At 38.0% G+C, this 18,737-nt stretch overlaps 1 protein-coding gene across 1 annotated transcript in view; it reads right to left on the bottom strand.

Annotated features, from left to right (window-relative positions):
- MGAT5 (alpha-1,6-mannosylglycoprotein 6-beta-N-acetylglucosaminyltransferase) overlaps window positions 1-18,737 on the bottom strand; it is a 111,957-nt gene that overhangs the window by 55,078 nt on the left and 38,142 nt on the right. The window contains exons 3-5 of the mRNA XM_058810010.1: window positions 14,477-14,868; window positions 10,319-10,486; window positions 105-181 (exon numbers count right to left, since the gene is read on the bottom strand). Coding sequence (XP_058665993.1) covers window positions 105-181; window positions 10,319-10,486; window positions 14,477-14,714 — 483 coding nt within the window. The 5' untranslated portion in view covers window positions 14,715-14,868. The remainder of the gene's footprint in view (window positions 1-104; window positions 182-10,318; window positions 10,487-14,476; window positions 14,869-18,737) is intronic.

Here is an 18,737-nt window from a genome sequence, read left to right as displayed (position 1 = left end):
TTTTGACTCAGTTGTTCTTGTTTAACACCTCTGAGTAGAGACCTCTTGCAACATATGTTCCATTTTTAATGGAATGCACATAAGATTAAAACCAGTTCACTTACCTTTATTTTCCCTTCACAGTGAGGAAAACCATCCATAGGAGGCAATTCACACTGTTCCTGGGCTCCATTTATGAGATCTAAAAAGAAACACAGACCATAACTGAGCTTCATTTCACAGTTCTGACAGATAGCCAGATTAATCCTGCCTTTTATTTTCATGAATCCACAGCCCAGACTGACTGAAGGGTCCTACTGGGTAATATTTGTTACAACATTAAAACTCAGTGTGCTCCTTTTTGACCACATGAGAAAATGGTTGCACAGATTTCAACTCTGACTTGAAGTGAAAGTGCTGAATTACAAAAATTGATGTATAAAGACTCAAAAATTAAGTAATCCATACTGAAAATAACAAGAAGAAAATAATTTCCTAATCAAAGTGTGCTGGAAACTACTAAATTGCAACAATTTGTTTTCATTTGTCAAACATTTATAGGATATATATAGCTCTTGAACACAAAACTAGTTTTTCAAGCTCTGCTATCACTTTATCAAATACTCACCATCCGAAACTTGGCACCAGACATATGACCCAATTAATAAATGTTGCAATATGATCTAATTTAACAACTGAGTAGCACTTCATCACATCTCACAAGAAATATTTCCTATTGTCTCCCAAGGTATTTTTTTCTTCTTTTTTGCCCATTTTAATATTTTTTTAATTCTAGATTATTGCAAAGCATTAAAGACTGTAATAAAGAGCAGGATTTCTAGCCCATGAGCCAAAGAAAAAGCAGTAGTTTTAAAGGACATTACTCCTTCAGCTCCAAGGGACTTTCTTAGAAGAACCCTCTAATGCAGGCCTTTAAGGCAAGAAAAATTATTACCATGGTGGAGAGATTCTTGCCAAAGGCAGTGGAGGAGGTTTTCAATTTAGGTAGTTCATCCCACAGCTATCTAAATTATACCTGCATCATTTCTGGCTTTTTCTACAGGCAAGAATCAAGATCATTAAAGTCAGCCAGCCATCAACCTGGGAGCACTTTACAGTGTGGCAGTAACTGTGCACAATTTCATCCAGAATATGCTAATTAGAGAGCCCAGAAGAAAATACAAAAAAAAGTTGCAGTATTAGAATAGAATAGCAACAAAAATCTGTGGGTAAAAGTTAAAATGTCGCATTATATCCTTATATGCAAAACCCACGACCTGATCTATCTATTCTCCATTTTTTTGCAAATAGCTTCTTTTAAAGATAAAACTTGAAATGTGAGCCAAGCATTGCAAAATGAACTTGATGGGGGAAAGAAGAGTCATGGCAGGAAGTCCCCACGCCTTTGTCAGCCTGTGCAGCAGGAGAGATTTGACAAACTGAGCTGTATTGCCAGTGACAATTGCACTGAAGCAAAGTGGTTTGTACAATGACTCTGTAATTTCAAATCAATAAGCACTTTCAAAATATTCTGCCTATCTTCTCATCCTTGTGGGGCTCTTGCAGACCAGACCACTGACAGGCTCTGATTTCTGCTCTGAATAAGAACATACAGAGCATGCACACAGATAGCAGCAATTTGAAGTAAATTCTCAATTCAGGCAGTAGAGCTACATAATAATAGGACTATTTGCTTCACTGCAGTTCAGGAATCAGACCTTCCACTTGCATCACACCAGAATCAGTACCTGAGATCTAACAGTAATAAAGAGGCATGGTTACTATATGGTCATTTTCAAAAATCAGTAAATTTCCATTAGAAGACCTTTATGGTCTAAAAGGGTTTATGGACATTTTTTTTTTATCTGCTCCTAAGTCTGAATGCAAAATATCATTTTTACATAAGGCATGTCAATTTCAAGATCTTCCTAAAAGAAAAAAAGACCTCTGAAATCTCTGGTACATCATAGCTGCAGCATAACCCTAGAAAAAGTTTAACTTTCAGCACCATACTAAATTTAGGATGGAAAATGCTGAATGTCTGGGTATAGCTTGCCAACAAGAATGAGCCATGAATTTTGTCATTTAAAATAAAAAAATGTCTTCTATCTCAAGTTAATTATGCTATCATATGATGTCTTTTCCCTTCAGAAGGTTAGTCAAGCAAATCCTCTCTTCTACTTAAGTCCTATTAAGTACAGGGTAATACATAAGCATTAGCTATAATTCCTTATTTTACAGCACACAGTGCCAAGTCCATCACTTATACCATATTTCATTTTAATGGGGATTTCATGGCTTGTTAAAGGAAGAAAAGATGGAGGAAAAAGGCCCAAAATCCAGACAGCAGCCTGATTTTTGGTAAATACACAACTGCACTTTACATTTTTGCTTCTGTCATGTGCGAACACATTTTCTGCATCCCAGTGTGTTTTTGTTGAGAGGCAAAGATCTTTGCTGCTGTTCATTACTCACAAGGTTTTACCTGCAAGAATAAAACCCCTCTTCCAACATTCACACCCTGCCCAGCCTCACACTTCCAGCGCTCCCATCAGCCGTGGCAGAAGCACACAGAAACTTCCCAAGCACAAACCCTGCCAGCCCTCCCTGCTCCTGCCCATCCCAAGAAGCAAAAATGAAGAGACAGACATTTTTCTCAGCACAAGATGCAGATTTTCTCAGCCTTCTGGTCTGCCCTGTGGCCTCCTGTGCTAAGGCTTTTTCAGAGCAGTCCCACTATTGCTCTTCCACAGGGATGGGTTACACACAAACAGAGCAGGGATCTCTCCAGGCTAATCTGTCTGTACAGGGAACGTGGAACACTAATGCCCACCTTTATCACCTCCAACTATGTTGAAATATTAACGTGTCTGGGACTATTACCAAGAGTGTCTGACATCTTTCCTCCTTCTTGCCAGCAACAGTAAACACTCTTAGGATTCACCTTCCTCAAAGATATTCATGTTTTTTCTCCACCATAGTCCACAGACAGAGGAGATGCTTCACACAATCACCAGCTTCCCATTCAGCCTTACCATGGATCTATATCCCAAACACCTCCATCAGCTTTCACTAGCTTCATTCTCAGCTATTGATCAGGTAATAGCACAGTGAAGGCAATTCTATAAAACTTAAATAGTCCCCTGAAACAATTTCCATAAAACTGCTATCCAGAGCAGGAAAAATGTAGCAATATGTGCATACAAGAGGAAATGAATGTGAAAGAACAGGAGAAAGAACAGAGAAATATAATTGTGTTCCATCTGAGTATTCCCTGGAGAAGCAGTCTTTCCTCAGTGCCCATGAACAGGAAGCCAGCTGATGCAGTCAGACTGGAAACACATCTACATTAAGCACTGCTGTCCAAAGCAACAACTGCCTGCAGAAATGGGCAAGTCACTGCTGGTTTCCACACACAAGCCTGAGAATTCAGTGCAGAGCTCTGAATTCCCCAGTGAATAATCCTGGCAGTTCTTGCTCTGGTTGTACCCTTTCGTCTTGGCCACTGGCAGTGGGAGTTCTACGTTGAGAATCATGCTTCCCAATTTTTTCCTTAATGATCAGACCCTGTATGAAGGTTCTGATTTCTGCTCCTCCTGCTGCTCATTTGAACTCAGCATGGAGGTGTGCTTGAGCTTGCTGGTAGCACCTCATAGCTGGCTCTCCTTACACAGGAATCCAGATGTGAACAAATCTTGTGTTTCCCACGAGCAGCTGAGACCAAGCTCAACCAGACACCAGCAATTCACACTGCTGAGTGTGATCATAAAGACAAGGGAGATGAAGAAGTGGAACCTTGGGGATGCCACATCTACACATCAGGATCTTCCAAAGCATTAACATACAAGTCAAGACTTATGAGGTTTCCATCAACCCCAAACCCTAATATCTCATGAGGATTCTTGTTAAAAAGTCTGGGTAGATGTATTATGCTGTTAGCAAATTCATGTTGGATAGTTCTTTCCTGAAGGGGAAAACCAAGCCAGACATTAAAGTTACTTTTTTTGAAAAATAGTATTTGAGAAACCACAAGAATTTTTACCCTTAATTAGGATTTATGTAATTTAAAATGCAAGCTCTGAAATCTTTTCCCAGCCAAAACTTAGAACTTACAGCCAGAAAAAGTTAGAAATACAGCTGTCAAGTTAGCACAAAACAACAGCAGTTAATAAACACACTTTTTTCTCCTAAACTTTATGTGAGCCATTATATTAATTTATGTTCTGCACACACCTAAGTGTTTTTGAATTCATGCATAGCTTATCTCCTCTTGACTGCTGTTATGAAAATACATAATTATTAAACATTTATCTCATATGATGTTACATTAAAAGTCAATGTGTTAACACACTAAAAACATGAACACAGCACATTATAAAACAAAAAGCATGCAGTTGGTACAGGTCATCCTGGAAAAAAAGAAAAAGAAAAATATTGATAAAACACCCACCAAGTGCAGACTTTAAAAGACCTCTTTAAACACTCTTTGTGAGGTCCTGGGATATTTAAAATATAACTACCAAACTCCATCCTCATGTTTAGAAAGGAACCATATGTTCCCTTCACAAATGATCTACAGCTTTGCACCAGACGTCGCTGGAGCACAGCAGGTGAACCTGAACTTGTGAACAATCCTCAGTTGTTTCAGTGCAAAGTCTGGCACGTCAGCATGCACCACGTGGCACATCTGAGCTAAATCACCAACCCTGCCCTGGAAAAGAAGCTTCTCTCCTGTTGCTTGCTGTGAGCACTGCACCTGCTGAATACCAGCCCACAGATGCAGCTCTTCACTGCCTCCTGCATTTCAATTCCACAGGTTTTATTTGTAATAGTGAAGGTTTACAACACCCACGTTGAGAACGATGTGGCTAAAAGCACAGCCTGTGGTAGGGAATTGATTTTTGTTTGCTTTCAGGTTGCTCTTTAATAAAACAGTAAAAATAAGCAATAGTAAGTGCTACATGCATATTTCCTCCCTTTTCTATGTTGCACATTCTTCAAATAATGTGCTTTGTAATAGGCTAAAAAAATTCTGCTTCAATTTTCCTCCATCAGACAGTTAGGAAGTCTAGAAATATTCCACTAAGACAGTACTCTGAATAAGAGTTATAATTAGTCACTCAGCAGTGAGTGCTGTTTGATAGGTGCTCTGTTTGTCATAAGAGTTTTAAAATAGCAATATTGGTTAAAGCAAATGGAAAGGCTGCAATACAGCTGAAAATGCAAGCTGACACCAGCAGCCTATCTACTCTGCTAAGGACCAGCCTGGTCTTCTTCTGAGAATAGAAATGTATTAAGAATTTAACACGACACTAAAAATGATGTACTTTGGAACCTTGAGGCTTAAACTCTGGTTTTTAGACTAGTGCATATTAAAGTATTTTTTGATGATATACAGCACAGATAATAGCTCAAGTCAAAAGTGTTCCCATCAGCAGATTTCATAAAATTCAGAACCTCTCTAGTATTATAAGGTCAGAGTAATCACATCCGATCAAATCTATTCACCAATTTTATCTCTGTTCTCCTTCTGGTTTTGATCATTAAATATAAGTACTATTCTTACTTTAATTCCTGAAACTGTTCTTTTGTTTTTATTTCAGTCCTGAAATCTGGTATCTGTGGTTAGACACAGTCTGTAGTTAAGGCTGGTTTAGTTTGTGTAAGGTCTTCTTTCCCTTCTCCAACTAATTAACACATTCTCAATTCAATTCACATTTTTAATCTCCAGCTGGTAAGATTTCTTTAAAGAGAGAATTTGCAGTGTGAGCTGAAAGCACTAACAACATATTCAACCAAATGAGCTAAAGGTTTCAAGATTTTAAATGCAGAGCACAAAATGCTTTCTACCAACATTTTAGAGACTTGTGTTGGTATGATTTAAAGAAAATTAACTTTTCTACCTCTAGTCCATCCTCACACAAGCCGTGCTGCTGTGTTCCATTAGCGCTACTGAAATCAATGCAGTGTTAGGAGAATTCAAGTAGTAGTCAAGTGGTTAATCAAAATGCAGCCCAGGGGACCACTAAGAGCCCCCTTCAGCATTATTAACACAGCTTTGCACTGCAGTGGAAAATATTCACCAGTGGTCCTCTGCCCACACCACACTGTGCTGTGACAGCCAGGTCTGAGGACACACAAAACTCCCCAGCTCCACACAACTGCCTTTGTGGGAGGGGGGGAAATCTTAATAAATACACAGGTACGGTGTGGGAAAAGAATACAGTGAATTAGGCACAGTAAACACGGGTCAAACAAAACATCACCTCCAGGAAGCTGCTATCTTGACTATCAAAACCAACGCAGTCCCACACCCTGCTACAACTGGTACACACTGGTGCCCTGTGGGGACAGTCACTTTGTGCTCTGACACACTGTGCTGACTGAAAAAAGCTACTCTAGTCCTCTCAAGGCAGGAGGGCAGCTTTGGAATTCAAACCAACATGCAGTATCTTAGCTTTTTTAATCTCTGCAAGTACAGGACTATGGTGGAACTGTGGCTGCAGACTGCTAAACCCAATGAGGCTGTGTAACAAAATTAATCAAGAGAGCCATGGAAACGAATCCACTGATGCTGAGGTTACCCGAGTCCTTCCCCCCTGACCTAAAAGGCTTCAGTGTGGCAGCCCCAAGGCTTCAGGAATAAGGGCATGGAAATACCACGACAAAGGTCCTTCTCACCATAGTAACATTACAAAAAAAAGCCTTGTAGCATTGCCAAAGCTGACTTGTCAGCCTGCCTTGCTACATATTCACGAAGGACGCCAGATATCTGACAGGCATCCAAGCCATCATGTCTTAAATGACAAGTATACACTGAAGTCTGCATCTTAATGAGTGACTTGAAAGATGTTATAAGTGAAGTTCTTAGAAGGGAACCGAACAGCCAACACAGCAGAACGAGTTCATGCACAAGGCAGCAAAGCTATGGAAGCTTTGAACAGCAATGTCCTCCCTCACTGTGCAGTGTTCCATGCAGCAGCCTGAGCCTGGGGTCTGCAAGGGTCCCCCCAGCACCAGTTGTGTCCAAGGAAAAGGCTGAGGAGGATTTAACACAAACCTTCACTCGCTCATTTTTGTGGGATCAAATATGCACAATTAAAATCATTCAAAGCAGCATTTTTCAAGGCAAAAGAACGCTTTGTAAACAACCAGTCTGGCAGAGTTTTCAGTACAATTATTATATCTGGGCTGTTAGATGGTCAAGATTATAAAAAATTTAGCTTGTCACTAAACAAGCACAGAAAGAGCAATGACCACCTTTAAAGAAACCCATCCCACAACACAACACTAATCCCACTTCCATTGCTTACAAAAATATCACATGAAGAAAACAGAGGACTGATTCTCTGATCATGTTTGTGCAGATCTCCCTATCTGATGAACCATGATAGTGCAATTCTGTCCCACAAAAATCAAGGATTTCTTTATCATTATCTTAGAAAAGCACAACTGTATTGTAAATATAGTAAAAACTATATTGCCTAAACCAAACTGATCTTGTGCCTGTCACATGGAACCAAAGATGCAGCTCCAACAGTAGCAGCCCTGTAGACAAGCTCTGCTTTAAAGTGCCATGGTTTTGTATTTCCCCCTTTCTGTTTAATCATCTCTACAACAGCAACTTTAAATCTACTTAGGGTATCATTTGTGGCAGTGGCCCAAAGCTTCCTGTTCTAAAGGCTGATGAGAACTCTTATCTCCTAGACCCAAAGTTTAGATTAATACTTTCCTGTGTATATGGGAATATATTACTTCCCACAGATGCAAAAAGGATGGCTATCAAATATCTCAGAGGCTTTTCAGATACTACTTAGATAAATAGAAAAAGAGAGAAGGAAATACAGCTTTATTGCTTTTGAAACCAATCAGCCAAAGCTTTATAAGCATCTTTATATTATTGCATGATGTAGCTCCACTGGAAGCAGGACTCTTTTAGAAAAGTCTGCTAATGGCATTGCACTGTTTCACTGACAAATAAAGCTATAAAACACAATTTACTGCAGAGTTTTAAGCAGCAACTCAAGAAGCCTTTAAAAAAGATTATGAAAATTATTAAACATTATGTTAATCAGATGCTTCACAAACACTATGGTTGTCCACACACAAAGACCAAAATTATTAACAATCACTAACATGAATTTGTCTAAAGTCAGCATTAAAATATTACAACTGGTAAAGAGAGGAAGGGTAATCCTAACACGTTCGTTGTGATCACTGCATAGAGTAACAGCTGAATGTTATAAAGAAAAGTATCATCTGTATTTGTACACATACCTCTTTCAACTCCAGTAAAATGACAAACTGTGGGTAAAAAAATGCCTTCACCACAATTTTCACATTACCTCAATTGCTCTAACACAATTGAAAAGGGATGTTATTGAAATATTACAGACAAAATCAACATTGGTATTATCACAATGCCCTCACCTAGCTTATTTTCTGAACAATTCCTTCCCAACAGAGAAGATACTTATATTACAATTATGCTGGAATCATATGGCTTCCAGAGCATGCTGTCAGGAAACTGCCATGAAAGAAGAAGTAGAGACAAGTTTTTCATTTCCATTTGGCTGCCTCTGATGTGAGTAATTGCCACTGATTGCTTCAAATGGATGAAGAGCAGGCACTTTAAACAGGGATCAGGTTCAAACTCTGACCCTAGGTAATATCCAGTCCAGAGGTACCTGAGCAGTGACATCATCCAGTCATCAGCACAATACATTAACTGAACCTTAAGGAGCTCCTACCTAAAGGTTTTTCCTGTTGCTGCTGTTTAATGGTTGCTTCAGACATTTTAAACTCAGGGTACCAGGAGTCAAAGGTAAAAACTTGTGGCCATGATGAGAGGAATTGTGTTCTTTGCCACAGAGCAAGCCTCAGGCAGTACAAAGTAATGCAAACACTGCAAACGGAAAACTCTTACCAGGCTCATTCAATGCTGCTCCTGAATACCAAAACTGTGAATTTAGCCCACTCCAAGAATAATAAACAACATTCAAATCACCCTAAGAACTGATGAAAGATGTTTCCTTCTCAGGTAAGAACAATGAACCTTTGCCTATAAATTTTAAAGCAACAACTTGAGCATACATGTTCCAATTAACTGTAAATCTAAGGAAATAACTCTCTTTTGTCCAGCTACAAAAAGAAAACATACAGGGATGTTTTTCATTATATATATACATGTCCCAGAAACTCTGACAGTGCTGTACTCGTTCACTTTCCATCTCAGTGGAAGTTTTTCCAAGATCTGGTGCTGGATGCCTTGTGGCAGGAAGGTGGCACAGCCTGTCAGCACCCTGCAGATGCTTCACCTCTTTAGGTACTTGTTCCTCACCTGCCTTCAATTCTGCCAAGGCAAAGCAGATTGGGGAGGGAAAGGTCTGTCTGACCAAGAGATAACATGACTTTAGCCCCCTGGTACAGATAAATGCAGTTAGGGCTGAGCAACTCTGCTGCCACACTGTCATCAGGCAGTCACTTGCAAATCTGCTTTCCTAGACTTGTTCCAGTGGCATTTCCCTACCAAAGGCAGCATTTGCTTCTCTGTTTTGAGAATTTCACCAAGTAACACCTTCTCAACAGAAATATTTATTTTTGCAGGAAACCCAAGGACAGACAAGACATAGGAGCACAGTTATCAACTTATTTACCAAGTTGCCTTAACTCATCTGCTCTATTCTCTTTTGGGACTGCAGAGATCATTGGACTTACACTCAGACTTTCCTATGAGTCATGACTGCCAGTATCTCTTTCAACTTGGTGGCAGAACAAAACAGTCCATTCATTGCAAATAAAATTAATGACTTCAAATGTAATCTCAAAACATGTTTTTATTTTAACTGAATGTACCAGGTAGGTGATCTCCCTGTGTCAAATCCTAAGAGCCATAAAACACTGTAGGGAAAGACATTTTTCAACCATGACCAACAAATATAATAAATGTTTTCTTTCAGTTAATAACCAATAAAGTGCATATGGTGGAATGGCAAAGCAGATTGATACCAACCTAAATAGTTAGGCTTTGAGAGAAAAGATTTCCCCAGTTTCATCATTCTAAAATACAACCACTTAAAGCATGAAACATCTACTATAAATGGGTGAACTATTCCCTTGAGAAGAGATTTTGATTTTCTAATGTGTTCAAGTTACCACAGAAAAAAATCTTCCACTAAGCTTGGACTTCAATTTGTCATTGATAAAGGCTAGACTTGGAATTTTGTTTTCTAAGACATTCCAAATATCTAACACTGAAAAATCATGTCATGCTCAAGAGAGAAAAGGATAAAGAGAATTATTTATTATCATAAATAATTTTAGTAATTGCCTTACACACCTGCTACATTAAGCTTTTCAGCTGCTCCCAAGCTGGGAGCAGAAGTGGTGGTGTTGTTGGTCGAGTTTGCTCCTGTTCCATTAAGTACAAGATTCTCCACCTTGGACTCCAACTTCCCAATGCGCTGCAAGATATTATCCAACAGGACAGCAAGGGTCTTTTTCAAATCTGCAAGTGAAAATGAAAAGTTAAACTGCTTAATAATGCAGTGCACACTTGTCAGACAGAATCAAACAACAGATACAAGAATGAGACTGGAGATATATAGATAGACATATATACATACATATATATACACACACACTTTCTCAGCGCAAATCTTTGCCATTAGCAACTCTATGCATTCATGTTCCCCACTTTGTTCAGCCTCAGATACAAGTTTCCTTGGCCATGGGACTTGTCAGCCTGTATATTTTATGAAGCACAGTGCTACTTGTAGATATCCACATTCAAGGTGAAATGTGAGCCTTTACAGGAACAGAAAAATGCTTGCTTTGCAATGGCTCAAGTAATAAGAAGCTGCTTAAATAATAATGAGGCTAAACCTAAATCCATATTCAAACACTATCAGAGGAACTGTCTGTTGATACTCAGTCACCTGGGAACAAAAATCCCCTTCCCAAAAAGGAGAGCTTTAAGCCAGTACAAAAACCTTCTCCTGCATCTCCTCCACATAACCAGCTTCTGCACTGGCAAATTAAAAATAGATAATAATTTCTAAAAAAAAATTTTAGTTCAACCTTTCTGCTGTATTCACATAACCCCAAAAATCACATTTCCTTTCTTCAGTCTGGTGATTGGCTCTGTTTGGTCAGACACAGGGCTTCCTTGGCATGGAGGGCAATGAACAATGACAGGAATTTGCATATCAAATGACAACACAGAAAGAGTTTTCTTTTTTCCCTCATTTTTTTACTTTTCCTTATTTTTTCATTTCCTTATTTTTTCCTCATTTTAAAATTCTTTCTGATTTTCTTATTTTTTTCCTTGGCTTTCATTTTGTTCAGATTCCTTGAAGGAACACAAGACACTTTGGCAAGAACAAAGGGCAAGAGGAAAAAACTATCAGACAAAACGGTATAATTATAATGGCAACAAGCCAAAGAAGATGAAACTATTGTCCTTTGTTCATTTACCCTTGTAATGATTAAAGAATTTGGTACAAGGAATTTACATTATTTTTCCATTTAATTACATAAAATAATTGCATGTGTTTTGGTATAATGTATTTTCTGTTTTACACAACTTTCAAATCAAATAATATCCTGAACTATATTAGAAAACTTTTCCATACATCTGAAGACATTCTACGGCCTCTACAGCAGTTCTATTTTTGCCACATTCATTCTGTGCTTTTTTTTTTTATTTTTCCTATGACTATCTCAATTCTTGTGCAAATGAGATAATAAATAAGAAAAGACTATTACTTTAGAAAGTTTTTTATAATTGTTTTCTCCAAACAAAAGGAGAATCATATTTATTTCATGGTGCCATAAAGAAAGCCTTTCTCATCATAGCTGTGTTTTCCTTTGTCCTGTAAAGATCAGAAGGTGGAATGTGAAGCACTAGTCCACATATCTGGGTCCTTTAAAGTGGTCCAAAAGTTATTTAATAGCATAGTGTGCAGAAGAAAAGGAAACTCTGGACTCAACAGGAACAAAACCACGGTACAGAAGGAAGAAAAAAATCAAGGAAAAAAGTAGTAAAAATAACTCAGGAAACAGTGAGGAAGAAACATAGCCTACATAAAAGTACACACTGATCAAAAAGACAAAAGAGGTTCAAAATAATTACTTTTTAATTCTTATACCAACACACTGATATGAGAAACATCTTGTCAGAAAAAAAAGGGAAGTGGAGGCTACTTTGAGAAGGGGAGGGAAGAAGCACTGATTCACAGAATTTTTGTAAAAGAGCCATTCACTGCTATAAATCTAATATTCACTGTGTATATCTGAACTATAACTTTAAAAAGGAAAATATTTGAGCCACCTACCTAACAGGTGAATACAGGGCAGAAAGAAAAAGTGGGAAAGTAAACAAGCTGTGCAACCACAATTAAGGAATGACTGAAAACCTTTCAGGTGGGTAAAAGCAGCCAAAACCAGCAAACATTTAATTTATACTTGAACATGGAAATCATGACTGTGCTCATTTAAAGCAATCAGAGGATAACATTAAGAAATATAAAAAGGCTAAATAAGCAAGAGCATTAATTTTCACAGAATATTGAAGAAGCCTCTACCAATTATTACTAACATCAGTTATTAATGTGTTTATTTGTGAAGAGCTAACCTGATTATTTGCTAGCAGCAAGTCATTTGGTATGCCAAACAGGACAAATTAACTTATTAAGTAATTACCTTACCCAATTTCATAAACTATTATTTAATATGGTGTTATTCCCTCACCCTAGTTCTTTTCCCTGAAATATTTAAAAAACTGCATTATTATTATTTTCCATCTTTCCAAACTATTTTGTTGAAAACATCTGGCCAAACTTTAAATTTAAGTCTTTAATCTTAAAAATCTTGTCAGCCATGGACTTAAAATTGCTACACAAACCTTGGCCTTCCCTTCACAGAAGTGTCACAAAGTTATTTCACCTGCTTCCAAATGCAGTTTAACTTCTCCTTGGGAGCTTGACCAGTGTTTGGAGGCAAGTCAATTTATTCCTCAGCAGGATTTGGAGCAGGAAATTAATGCCACAGGCAACAAGCTGCCGGGGGAACTTTGCCTATGGATATCCTGTACCCACATTAACCCAGTTACCTTCAATATCTGGTGCCAGATTGTTTGGGGCTTGTTGTCTATTTTCTTTCTCAATTCATCCACCATCAGGCACCCCTGCACAGTAACAGGACACTGGCAATGGCTATACAGCAGATAAAGTTTTGTTTTGAGCCTAATCACACAATCCTCTAAGGATGTCTACTGGCTCAGAGATCCTCAACCCAAATATTGATCTACGGCACTCTGTTTTGCTTGTGTTGCTTTGTAAGGCTACAGTTCCACTATAGCTCAACATGCAGCCACAAATCTGGAGTTACAGAATAAGGGCAGGTTGTTATTTAAGCAATGAAGCAATTTAATTGTTAGCTATGTTGGGGATAATAATCTCATGCTTACAGGCAAACAAATGCACACCAACTCAAAATTTTGCTTTTCAGAGGAAAAAGTACTTTTGACAGAAACAAGACACCTTCCAGCAAGATATTTTCAGTGCATGCACCAAAAAGTATAGAGTATTAAGAGAAAACTAGAGAAAGAAGGGCAGCTATTCCATCTGTTGCATCCTAGTCTATATTCTTTGTATAAACATAAAAAAACTATCTACTCAATTTCTTCAGAGCTGAATAATAAGACAACTATAAAAGAAAACAAATGTAAATTACTAATTTTCCAGACATTCTGAAAGTGCATAGGTAAGTCGGAAAGAAAATGAGTCTAAAAATTGCTAAAGAAGTAAGGTGCATTATGTGATCTTAGACTGAAAAGGAACCATGCCTAACCTGAAATTTGATTATATTTTATTTTTAGTAATATTTTCAGGTAATATGTTTCATTCTTTTCTGCTTGCTTTGTCTGACACATGCACAAAAACTGAACTCTCATGTACAAACTGGAAGAGAGTAAGCATTAGAAACAACTGCCAAACAAAGCACTAAAACTCACAGTTTTCTGCCCTGAGGCAAATAGGATATACTTAAGCTTAATTTAGGATTATATCAGATAAATAAACTTAAACATTAAGTAAATTGACTGAACAAAGAAGTGAAATGGGAAAGAAGAAATAAGTAGCAGGCCTCCATTTTAAACTAAGGCAAGTTTTTTCACAGGTAATTTCTTACATCACCGAAACGAAAACTGAAAAGCCTCCCAACTTTCTCAAAAACACCAAAAAAGTTTTTTAAAACTGAGTTCTAACAAATAACCTAAAGTATACTAGACAGAGGTACTAGACAGACATAATAAAAATCAGCAGACACTGGAAATGTTTGTTTGTCCCACTTAAAAGTAAAGGCCACTTTCTCCATTTGTACAGAAAATGCACAGAGTAAAGTACTGCTAATTGAGCGGCATTATGAAGCAAAATGTTTGGGCAATTGAGGAACAAGCCTTAATCAGATTATCAAATAATCCAGAGAACACACTTACCATATGCTGTCACTGTCCCAACATAAGGCCCATCAACTACATTTTTATTTTCTTCAGCTAATGCTTTGATGTATCTTTTGCTGAGATCCAAAATTTGCTCACGCAGGACTGAACTGCTTTCGTGTTGTGTTTGCTGCTGAATAGTAAAATGCAGAAGCATCATTCCCCAAATAAAACCAAAAGTCACCAGAAAAAAGCCTAGTTTCTGAGAGGACAGTTTCCATGGAGAGAATGCCATGATTCCCAACAGCTTCACACAGTTACTACAAAGGTTCCTAAAGCATGAAGCCAAACAGCAAGTTCATGGTCCAGGTGTATAAATATCACAGAGCAGGACTCAGTCTTATTCCAACTCCTTTGTCAACACATATCCGTGTTTCAGTTCCATCCTGCTGCAAGAGAAGAGAAAAAAAAGGCACAGTTAGCACACTGAAGTTTTTACTATCCATTCTAGTTCTTCCCTCTAACCTGTACAAATCAGGAGCAGACAATGTGCTTGCTTTGTAAATGGTTAATTTGCATGTCTCATCAGTGCACTGTAGCAGCCAGAGCAAAAAGGGGCTGAGAAAAGCACTGGAAAGACAACAAAGCAGGAGTGATGTGCCTGAGCAGGTGGAGAACACCTCACAGGATCTGGATCAAATTCCCTCCCTGAAGTGGTTTCTAAGCTGTATTTCAAAGTAAGGCTGCTGTAACATATTTATTTGTGTGTGTGTGTATGCAAAACTCTGCGATGTTGCCAGTGCAGCAATTTAAGACAATTCTCAATGTAATTCAGTTCTCAGAAAACAAGTAATTTTAGCTGGCAGTGACACTGCTCGGAGTTCCTGGCAGGAGCTACAGCATATGGCTAGATAGGTGATCAGGAAATCAGACTCCCTCAGGGGGAAAGAGGAAAGAAGAAATCTACATTATTTAAGCCAATACACTCTCCTGGCTTCCACTGCAAGCAGTTGGGAGGCTGGAATAATGTCCTGCTCCTGTGTGGCCTCTGCTGTGCTGTTATTCCTCAGTCATAAAACATATTCCAAATGAGGTGGCTCTTTGCAACTGAATTGAAAACACAAACTTCTGAATGCAGCAACATGTCTTTTATATAGAAACTAATATTCTCAGAGCTTTTCATACACAAGGGAAAAGGAATTGTAATAAAGGCCTTCAAGACACAGTAGGACCAACTTTTGAAAGTAAAATCAGTTACAAAACATGGCATGAAGAATCCAAAGGCAAGAAATGGTCTGTGATGAGAGTTAGAAGCAGGGTCCTTAGCCTAAAGTCCAACTAAAAGAGGGGTAATTAAAGGTAATTAAGTGTAACCTATCATGTTAGAACACAGATTTGGTAAAATGTTATCCTTTTAACTTCATAATGCTCCCAGACAGGATTAGAGAACATAATGTTCCCTTCCATTCTGTGCTTGCACAGATAATGCAGATGTTGCTCTGTTTTAATAGGATAATTACTCAGATCCCTGCTAGTAGTGCTCCCTGCTTGTTAAAATTCCCTGTAGATCTTCTGCTTCCAGTTAACCAGGAGTTGTGCAGCTGGACAGAAATACCTTTGGGGCACTTATCCTCAATGGGACTTGGGTGTGCACATTGCACATCACTGATTAAACTGATTGTAGAAGTGAAGGCACATTACTTAAACTAAAAGCAGGCAAGGCAGACACTGTCCGGTGCACTCACACTGCTAATGAACAATCTGCAGCCACCTTTTGGTTAAGGAGGAATGGGGCAGTGAAATTAATTGCAAGTACGGTGAAAAACATCATAAAGCCCTCAAGTTGGCTTTTTTCACACTGAAAATATCTCAGGAAAGAAAATGAACAGTTTCAAAAGAGAAAATTAAGGACTCTGTTTAATGCTGCTCTACATAAATTTCAGTTAATTTTCCAAGAAATGGCAGGGAGAAACTTGACTTCTTTCTGTTTGTTTAACTATCGTCTTAAGATATTTTGGGTCTGATTGAATAGCAGAATATTATTACTTCATTAAAAGCTGGAAGTTTTGCTATGCTTTTGCATTATTGGGTGCGATAAAATATAGAAAAATCCATGGTCTAAAAAAATATAATGACTTTTAAAAAAATCTAAAATATTCCAGATAAACTCCCTCAGTCACTTAATTTCAAGAAAGCACTGACAACATCCTCTAAAGCAATAAGATCTGTGGTTAAACAGTCAATATTTCTTCCTCAATTATCACTTGTTTGTGAAGCAGAAAACACTGAATAAGAAAGCAAACCTATCACCACCATGTTTTAACAGACAAGTGCTAATGATTGTTTATGACTAGTTGATAATGGAAAAAAACACCTCTGAACATAATTAACATTAAAAACAGCAATTAAAAATGCAAGTATTTCACAGTCTTCTTTTTAAAGTTCTAGAACAGAAAGAAAGATGGTATAAGAAATAGTGTAATGACACTGAACTATGAGAATGACCTCCTTAAAGAGGTGTTGACTTTTCTGTTCTATTTATCAGCAGAAAAATAAATCCACTTAAAACTGTAAGAAGGTAGACAGCAAATATTAAACCTTTGCCATAAGAGAGGACTAAAGTTCAATAACAGATGGAACAATGGCCCCCATGATTTCAACAAACAAACAGAAAACCCTAAACCCAAATATCACCAACAAGCCTTATTTTTCCTGAAGCAATTTCAGTGGCCAGCAACCTGATAAGCTCCCAACGACATGTACTCAACTAATTAACTTTACAGCCCTGCTGGTGGCCATGGAGGTTTATAAAGTGCACAGCAGAATCCTGGTGCTCCCATGGGCAGCTGCACTAACTTTGGTACATATTTAATAAATATTTATATGACTTTGGTATATATTAATCCCAGACCTGACAGCTGTCAAGGACTGCAACACAACTATTCCCCAGTTAATGATTACCACACCCATAATGAGTCATTATTTGGTACCTATGTGGACAGTGGACAGGAGATATCAAGGGGTGATGTGGAATGCATGAAGACAGCAGCACAGAAATGTCTCCATGTATTTCTGTTTTGACAGGAAATTAATAGCTGAACTGAGCAAGAGCTGAAGCAATAAACACACATTTGTCTACCATAATCACTGATGGATTTTGACTGACAAGTTATCTCTCTGCCCATACCAAGTAGGACATCCCAAAACTCCAGGTGGTAGTGTATTCCCTTATTCTCCTGCACATCTTATAAATGTTCCAAAGGAGGCAATCCTGTTAATTACTAAGGCTTTTTCCTAGTCTAGTCTCCAAATGCACACACCTAACAAGGATATGACACCCATATTTATTTGTGCTTCTAAAGAATGACAGGTGGGGTTTTTTTCCCACTTCCCACCCCTTTTTTTAAGCTTTGGAAAGATGTGGTCCCACTCTAAGACGTCTCTTGAAATAATTCCAGCACCCTCTGGAAACTGGATGCTTTAGTTGTGAGTTTGTTTGTGAAACTGTTAGGAAGAGTAGGAAGAGAATTCCTCCTGACTTAGTCAAAGCAGGTAATGTACAAAAATTAAACACTAAGTGTGAAAAACAGGATGAAAGTGAAAGGATACATGGGGCAAGAACACCTCTAATAAACAATATTTGTCTTGTTCTTTCTCAAATTCAAGTCTAACCAGCCAAAATCCCACCACAACTGAAACGACATTCTGTGGGGTGGCAGGCAGGTGTTTGGGGCTGTTTTTAAACAAACTCATTACAGCTTCTGTGAAAAACATACCACAATTTACAACTCAATTGCCCCTACCGTGAACAAAAATTATTCACATATTTCATTGAAAATGGGCTAACCCTTACACCCATTTAACCAGGCACAAGAATTTCAAAGTACCAAAAGTACTATTATATAACTTCATCAGAAAGACATTTTTTCTGTTCTGTATTTAAAAAATCCTGTCCAACAGCTGGTCAATTCACGAGTTAAAGAGGATAACATTACCATGCTGATGTCATTGCTACAAAAGAAGCCTCACACTATCAAAAACATCTCAGATAAGTACCCTAAATAAAGTGATCTGTATGTCAGGGTGCAAACCACACATTTCTCAGCATTTTAAGATATTACCTTTCTCTCTCTCTTTTTTGTTTTTTTCCTTGCTTAAAATAGAGTACAAATAGTTCATCTTCATGTAAACAAATTTTGGTGACACATCTCCACGTATTCCTCTTCATTTTTTAAGGAGGAGAATTAATCATCTACAAGAGATTAAGCTAAGTCTCTTTATAAGTATGTAAATATACACAGCTTGATATTCTCTGTCC

Source organism: Ammospiza caudacuta, chromosome 8, assembly GCF_027887145.1.
Source record: "Ammospiza caudacuta isolate bAmmCau1 chromosome 8, bAmmCau1.pri, whole genome shotgun sequence".
Taxonomy (NCBI): Eukaryota; Metazoa; Chordata; class Aves; order Passeriformes; family Passerellidae; genus Ammospiza; species Ammospiza caudacuta.
Note: the sequence above shows the minus strand (reverse complement) of the source record. Positions and strands in the feature narration are given on the sequence as shown.